Source organism: Oncorhynchus keta, chromosome 17 (assembly GCF_023373465.1).
Source record: "Oncorhynchus keta strain PuntledgeMale-10-30-2019 chromosome 17, Oket_V2, whole genome shotgun sequence".
NCBI classification, from domain to species: Eukaryota; Metazoa; Chordata; class Actinopteri; order Salmoniformes; family Salmonidae; genus Oncorhynchus; species Oncorhynchus keta.
Window position 1 is genome coordinate 20,477,050 of NC_068437.1, and position 8,838 is coordinate 20,485,887.

The 8,838-nt window shown below is 40.6% G+C and overlaps 1 protein-coding gene across 1 annotated transcript; it reads right to left on the reverse strand.

The window, feature by feature from the left end:
* Positions 1-354: 354 nt before the first annotated feature.
* On the reverse strand, positions 355-4,468 carry LOC118396609 (uncharacterized). The gene is made up of 6 exons (XM_035790905.2): positions 4,300-4,468; positions 3,329-3,436; positions 3,010-3,149; positions 2,688-2,784; positions 2,342-2,466; positions 355-1,115 (listed from the first exon to the last, which is right to left on the reverse strand). The coding sequence occupies exons 1-6, from the start codon at positions 4,382-4,384 to the stop codon at positions 939-941; spliced, it is 732 nt and encodes a 243-aa protein (XP_035646798.1). The 5' UTR covers positions 4,385-4,468; the 3' UTR covers positions 355-938.
* Positions 4,469-8,838: the final 4,370 nt, after the last annotated feature.

Below are 8,838 nucleotides of genomic sequence, written 5' to 3' on the forward strand. Positions count from 1 at the left end.
TCCTTTTCCCATACATTCAAAAATCCCTTCTAACCCTTTGCCCCCTTTTAGAGGCTGATTCCCAATTTGACCTGCCTTGTAAGAATTTGTAATCTCACTACCATCCCTCCTTGGTCTCCCTACAAAATATGATTCTATTGGAATAAAAAAGGGCATCATACATGAGGGTATGTAGGCATTAGTGTTTGTAAATGTTTTGTGTGTGATGGAGTGAGAGACTGGCGGATTCTCCCCCGCTGTTCATTGAAAGTTGGCCTAATTGAGCTGTCAGCCGACACGGTCAAAACAAAACCACTGCCAACAACCTCTGACCCAACTGCATAAGCCCCCCTCATTTAGTTAGCGTTGCCTTAACACAATTCAGGTTTGTTTATTGGCATGACAAATATACATTCTTGTTGCTTAAGCATGTATGCCATTAACAGAACAGTAAAACAAAGACAATGCACTCTGTGATATTTATTTTCCCTCTATCAGACCTCCCACCGCATTGTTTATTTATGGGATGTGCTGTCCCAGATAAAGGGGTTGGGTGGAGGGCGCCTGTGAACAGGACAGAGAGTCACGCTAGGGGGACAGAAATGTGCCAAGCCCCCCCATCGCCACCCCTACCGTCTACCCTCCCTGTCCCCCCGCCGTCTTTTGCTGCCTCAGAGTCATCCTGCACATCTAAATAATCTACTATGCACCTGCACAGTTCCATTGACATCCTGGAAGGTAGTGCATTATGTGGTTATTAGTGCATGAGCACTGGAACAATTAAGGACTATGCAGATTCTGGCATGAATTTACATAAAGCTTGGCATCTTCCTTACAGGGTTAGGGTTATAATGCATGCAAAGAAAAGCACATTCCTGACTATACAGTAAAATGAATGTGGAATGACTCCAGCACTATAGTTGAGAGTCTGCAGGGACTTATGACAGAGCAGGGAAGCCTTAAAGGTTACCCTCGAGAATGACTTTTTTTAAGTCTGCCGGGGAGTTGACAGGGAACACTGTGTGGGTGGAGTTCTTTCTCTCCACCAATGTGGCCACAGCCTCACCAAGGTCCAGGTGGTTCAGGTAACCAGGAGCCATGCGCTCTGGAGGGGCCACACCTGTGTTGATCTTTACCTGTGAGAGCAAGTGAATGGAAGCCAGTTGGCATTGGTTAACAGTGGCGTAAAGTACTTAAGTAGTTTTTAAAAATCTGTATTTACATTTGACTCCACAACATTCCTAAAGACAATAATGTGCTTTTTAAGCCATATTTTCCCCTGACACCCAAAAATATGTTACATTTAGCAGGACAGGAAAATTGTCCAGTTCACACACTTATCAAGAGAACATCCCTCGTCATCCCTATGGCCTCTGATCTGGCAAACTCACTAGACACAAAATGCTTTGTTTGTAAATTATGTCTGAGAGTTGTGTGCCCCTGGCTATCCATAAATTTAAAAACAATTGCACTGTCTGGTTCTTAACAAGGAATTTGAAATGATTTATACTTTTGATACTTAAGTATATTTAAAACCAAATACTTTTAGACTTTTACTCAAGTAGGATTTTACTCCGTGACTTTCACTTCAGTCATGTTTCTTTTAAGGCATCTTTACTTTGACAATTGGGTACATTTTCCACAACTGTTGGTTAATGATAGTGTACAGCAGATTGGCTGAGTGTACAAAACATTAGGAACACCTAATATTGAACTGCACCATTTTTGCCCTCAGAACAGCATCAATTAATCGTGGCATGGACTCTACAAGGTGTCAAGTGTTCCACAGGGATGCTGGCCCATGTTGATTCCAATGCTTCCCACAGTTGTGTCAAGTTGGCTGGAAGTCCTTTGGGTGGTGGATTCTTGATACATGTGGGAAACTGTTGAGCATGAAAATCCCAGCAGCATTGCAGTTCTTGACACAAACCGGTGAGCCTGGCACGTACTACAATACCCCGTTCAAAGGCACTTAAATATTTTGTATTGCCCATTCACCTTCTGAATGACACATGCAATCTGTCTCAATTGTCCCAAGGCTTAAACATCCTTTAACCGGTCTCCTCCCCTTCATCTACACTGATTGAAGTAGATGTTACAAGAGACATCAATAAGGGATCATAGCTGTCACGTGGATTCACCTGGTCCGTTTCATGGAAAGAGCAGTTTTGTATACTCAGTGTATATGAACCAACAAACAAGACAAGGGAAGGGTGTATTCAGGATCACAATGTTGCAGACAACTTTTACTGGCAATTGCTATTTGGGTAGACTGAGACAAGTTCTGCAACTGATAGCATGATCCTTAATATACACTAGCTAACTAAACAATGGGGGTTTACATTATAGATCTTGGCCACACCTGGTTGAGTTTGCAGGGCACTTCTGGGTACTCCTCTCGTAGTACCTGACAGAATGCCAGGGTGCTGGCGGCGCCAACAGTCAGGAACCCTGTACCTGGCATCAACAGCTTCTCTCCAGCACCACCTGTGGCACAGCACACATCACTGCCCAATAACCACCAAGCCATACTCAGCATAATGTGCAAGGACAAAATATTGTGTTATCAAGTGGGGAAGAAAGTTGTTCCTCAAGACAAGTGTACCAACAGGTGTTGCTGATGTCACTCAAATGGTCCAATCACTTTCACAGAACACACACTACTGTACTGGCTGGAATGTAGGGAAGGGCCCAGGTGGGAGACTCACCTGTGATAAAGGTGTAGGTGCAGTTGGGGTCGTCTCTCACCAGCGGAAAGAAGACCTTCCATGATACAAAGGTACTAAACAGCAATGTCTCAATCACCTACGGGTGGATGAGAAGTATTAAAATAGATTAATACAGATTGAAGTAGTGAGAGAGGAAGAATTCAAGATGAGAGGGAAATCTAAATAGATGTGGAACTGACAGAAAAGAGAGGAAGGTTGTAGAGTGCAGATTTAAAACAATGAAATCATGACAGCTTAAAAGATAATGAGGATGGTAAACTCTGGATCATGAATTAGTCAGTGAGGTGTGTTGAAGACTCACCCAGTGTAGTTCTTTCAGAGTCTGGGTATGTGGTGGCCCACCCTGCCACCAGCTGAATCCCAGAGAGGACACAATGTCTGTCACCTTGCCAACAGACTTCAGAAGGGCATGTTTGACCACCTCTGCCCCCTCCTCTGAACCTGAGACGAAGTGTAACAGAGTTTGAGAGGAGTTTCCATACATTACATTTTGTATATATCTCCCCCCAATGCGGGGGCATTGTTTTAATATATGGGATAACTTCAACAATACTCTCATTTCTAAAATATGTCTGTCAAATGTTGTCACCCGCCAAGGGAGTGTGAATGGGTGCTCTTACCAACATTCCCGACTAGGGTAGTGAGGTTGTCTCGGACAGAGGGCGAAACAAACCCCCTGAGCTTCTCTAATCTGCTGTTGTCTCTGGAGATGACAGCCACCTTGAAACCTTGAAACATGGACAGTACACAGTCACAATCAGGCAAACAGAAGGTTAATTTTGCTGCAGTAGTTGGGTTGGCTTATTGCTAAATATTTTATTTAACATTGTAGAATGTCATGGACAATATATTATACTATTCAACAAAACACAATTTAAGAAACCGGAATGTCCACTTGACAAGTGATGGACACTTAAGGCAACTTGTCACCTGAGGAATGACAGTGTGGTATAAATGAAAAGGGCTATACCAATCAATTAACTCGTCGTGGTATTTCGATTCACCATACATTTGATTATCTATCGCGTCCCGAGAAACCTATGTGAAAACGTTAAACCAAGATACACAGGCTTATGCTAGACTACCAGCACTTTTGACGAAATACAACAATGCATTCACATTGCTCCCGATGTTAACTGCTAGTTGGAGTTCAAGACAAAATCAAGTTTTTGGACATTCTTATGAGAATCACAACTTGAAATCTGTGCGTAAAGGAGAGGCCGTTTTTTTTTTTACGCGCGGTGACAATCCACAATTCACCTTGACAACGAACGGTAGCCGCATCCTTTTTTTTCTCAATTACTGAAATGTTTTTCATCTATTACCCAACATAACTTGAGAAACACAAACAAAAACAACTACTTTCCAGCAGACCCAATTTGATCCCCCAAACAACGACCAATGGCAAATGGCGCACACAGCATAAGATTTATTAGACCTCTTCATATATCCTACCTATTTTGCACGCAGGAAATTATAGATGTTGCACAATTTAATCCTGACCATTAACCGTGGGCGGGGGCATTTTCTTAAGGCAGGTGTAATGGTTTCAAGACTCCATATGCTCCTTATCACAATAAGGACATCTTACCTTTGTCGAGGAGTGCTTTAACTATTCCAGAGCCCACTGTTCCTGCTCCACCGAGAGCTAACACAACTCTGTCCGCGTTTGACATGCTGAATAGGTCCAAAGGAATTTAAACACCGCTGACAGTCTGAGACTATGGAGAGTACTTTGTACCACCCGGGACCTTTAAACAAATAACAAGGGCCACTGTTCCGCCCCTTTACAAGTGTCACTGAAGCCACGCCCGTATCAGGTGAAAGAACAACGGCAAAACCTAATTGACCTCCCATCTCCCCTTTCACTTCTCTATCTCTCTCTCTCGCTCTCTCTCTCAAATATTACAGATATTTAATATATTACATTCATAGGCTATATTTTGAATATGTATATTGTTTTAAATTAACATTTAAATAAAAATGCAAATTAATTTGTTATTAATGTAGTATGAATATTAATATATATTTTTTGTTCATTCGGATTCAGTGAGTCTTCACTACTTAACACTGCCACAAAGGAATAAACCCCGCCCAGAGCCATGTATTTAGCGAGTTGGGCCAAGGCAGTTTCAACATTATGATGCATTAACATGACACTTCAACATTCTATGTCAGCCATATTAGCTTCCCATTAACATTAGGCTACATGGGGAGTATTAAAACACATACTATAAAACTGAATGTCTACAATGAGCATTATGATGCATTTACATGACACTACAACATTATATGGCAGCCATCATTAACATTAGATGGGGAATGTTTAATCAATGCTATGTAACTGAATGTCTAGAATTAGAACAATATTCAAGATTCTAAAAGTTGGCCTAAGTCTCTAAATATATGGTTGTGACCTTGCCTATTTCTAACATTTTTATTCTTAAAATCATATTTTAAACCTAACCCTAACCTTAATCACACTGCTAACCTTATGCCTAATCCTAACCTTAAATTAAAGGGCAATTGCACCCCTTTTCAACCTCATTTTCATTATCTCCAGCACAATACCAGTGTCTACATATGTGAAAATGACACATTTCTATGTTTTGTAGAAAAAAATGTAACTTAAAAAGTTCTACCCAGTGACGTAATCAAAAGTTAATTATTTTAAAAATAGTGATTTTCAAACTTTGATGTGGGGAGCAATAAAATACCCCCCTGGCTAGAAAGTCATTGCAAGCTTTGAAAATCACTGTTTTTAAAATGGATTTTAATCCTACCCTGTGATTTCTCATTAAAATATTTTGAAGATTTATTCTTATCTTTTCAACCACAGATCATAGAAATTATGTGTTTTCACATAATTATGAGGTTGAAAAGATGCAGATTTTCACTTTGAGACCAAAAAGCTTATTTTTGTTTTCATAATTCTTCCCACTTTACTTTATGGCTGTGCTATAGATGGGGTAGCTGAGAATTTTTCGAAAATGACAAAACATTTAGGGAATTGAAGGTGACTCGTTTCAGCTAGTTTAATGTTGTTCTTCATACCATGTCTTGTTTTTGAGGTGTTTTGACTGATTTCATGTCAATGCCAATATGGCTGAAATTCGCTACCGAGATAATCAACAACTGTAATGCTGTATTTGAGAGACAACAAGTGCTCATTGTGCAAATGTATTTATGTTTCAATAAACATTGGAGACAAAATATAGTTTAAGCTACATGTTGTCAACAATCTAAGCCAACCCATCTGTTTTAACCCATAATTACTCATGCATCGGTTTTGAGGCTTGCCTAGTGGTTAAGAGCATTGGGCCAGTGACTGAAAGGTCGCTGGTTTGAATCCCCAAGCCAACTAGGTGAAACATCTGTTGATGTGCCCTTGAGCAAGGCACTTAACTCCATTTGCTCTGGATAAGAGTGTCTGCTAAATGACAACAATCTAAACAAAGATGGGCTGGGGGCTGAGCTAAATCGAGTGCACCCACATTTTTGAGCTGTTACGTGACAGTTAACTTTTCTGAACTTTTGATTGGGTTCAAACATTAAAATCACGCTCATCGATGTAACAGGTTTAGGGTGAGTAGCTACAGAGATACCATAGATAGAACAATGAGACAGATATTTTACTGGACGTATAAATGTGAAGAATCCGCCTGGCGTTTCAACTCACTACCAAATATGGTAGTGCGAGGAAGCCCATTGGCCAGCAGTGGGAGAAGATGGATTTTGGCAGACATTCTGCACATTTTCTCATCAATGAAACATTTGGTCTCAATACTGTATCCTATTCCCAAAACTAAAATATGTTACGAACCGAGTGGATAACGTTTTGTAGGCTTTACCTTTTGCCAAAGTTTTAAGAATTTGCAATGTTTCAAAGGTGTGCAAAAGTGAATTGAGTTACTGCGCAAGCGCATTTGACAGAGTAGGCGTTCTCACAAACATATGCAAATGTTCTCGAAACATTGCGTCGTCAATGGGCCGCGCGGTGCATTCTGAGCTATTCTGGTTCAAGGCGAGTTCTCCAAGGAGTTGAACGGGAGTCAATTGGGCGCTAGCTCAAAACAAAGTATAACATTACAAATATTTTCCGAGATGTGAGATAATTAACGTGTTCTCTGTAATATCGTATAGCTTTGGATTCGTGACATTACTTACTTTCGAGGAAAATAGGCAGATTTCTCGATTCATAGCCTGACTTCGAGAAGGCAATTCGTGACGATAGTTTAGCAACCGCGCGATGCAGCAGGATAACGTGAACCTGATTGGTCGACAGTCTTCTGGGTGGGGTGTAATACCAAAGATTTTTTATAACTAAACCAAGAGACCACAGCCTGTCATTTCTTCTTCTTCTTAGGTATATTGGCGATCGCACAATGTAATGTGCATTCCGCCATCTACTGTGCGTGGTGGAAAAAGGATTCCCCCAAAATTGAACAAAATATTTTTTTAACCAAAATACAAAAAAATTATAAAAAAAAAAAAAATCAAACAACTTTTTTGGGGAACCTGGGAAGGCATGTAATTCCGGTGCTATAGTACCCCTTGCAAGTCCCAAAAACTTTTCTGCTGCAGCCACAATAATATCCTGTTTTTTTTTATTTCTTTGAGACTTGTGTCATACAGTTTACAACTGTGGCAATGAATGCCACAAAATCTACCATTTTAACACACAGGGTATGTTTTGACTGGTAGCCAACATTTACTACAGGCGGTGGTGTGTCCACTACCATCTCTTCACTAGCATCACTTGTTTTCTCAATTCTTTTAACCCTTGTGTGGTGTTCATGTTTTTGCTATTCACCCAATGTTCACAGGTCTGATGGACCCACAACATTATTGGGTTTTTAAAACAATACAGCCATAACAATTTACTTAAAAATACTTAATACTTAGATATTGACTTAACATTTACAAGCAATACATGGTTAATATTTGCCATTTACCTCTGCTAGATCACATTTATCAATAAAAGCGCTATTTTTCTATTTTTAATCAAATGTGATTTTTTTTAAACAAAAGCAATTATAGTCAAAACATGGGTGGAATAAATCATGAACAAATATAAATGAAACAAGGTTTTCATCACTATTGATGTTTAATGCTTTGAACTGAACAAATTGGAAAGACACATTTTACATACAGTATTTTCTAGAAATTATACAGTAAATGAGCCCCATGAAACACAAATTAAGGCTGGTCTACACACCACATGAGGGACAAAGTTTTACTGTGTGTGTTGCAAATATATTTCTTGCACTTTGATGTATGTGCTCTGTGTCTATCTGTCCTTCTTGGGTCTCCACACATCGCTGCGGTTCTTCTTGTTGCTACCGGCTGCAATCTAGAATGATGAAAACAGTTCAGTCATTTTTCTAACATCTCACTCACATATATAGTGACAGCAGGCCAAGGTAGGAGAGTCAGACACACACACATGCAACAACATCACTCACACTTACTTCCAGTATTGGAGTTGTTGGATTTGTGGGTCGGACGGCTGGTGTACCAGCATCTTCCTCCTGAATCCTCCTCACAATGTTTGGGTTCCATGGGATATGTTGCCTCCTCTGGATTTGAGGTCTTACCAATGCCTTGCCCAGCTTGTTGAGAAAGAGCCGTCTCCTCTGGAGCTTCCCTCTGTTCCAATCTGGGATCAACGCCAACCAGATGTCAAACACGTTGTACGCCGAGATGTCCAAGATGTTGAAAAATATCACAAATGGCCAGCATAGGGTTCTTCTTTTGCAGCTGTAGCCAGTCACCCCTCCTTTTGTGGCATTGTAATCCATTATGATTTCTTGTTTTTGATGCTCCTGGCCACAGATTCTCCCATCCCTATGCAGCGTACTCATGAGTACCACATTTTTTCATTTTTTTTTGGGCATGTAGGACAATAGTTGGCTGTAAACACAAACTTAGAGTAATTATTAGGCCTGCTCTGTGTATTCAACAGCTGAGGTGGGAGCTCTGGCTTGTTTTTTCATACTGTTCCTACCATCATCAGCTTCCTCTTGAGGAGCTCCTGTCCCAGCTTGTTCGAAGTACAAAAGTTATTGCATGTGATGTTGTGGCCACGTCCAAGGACAACCCGCATCCCATGGTTCTTTTCAGGGGCGCC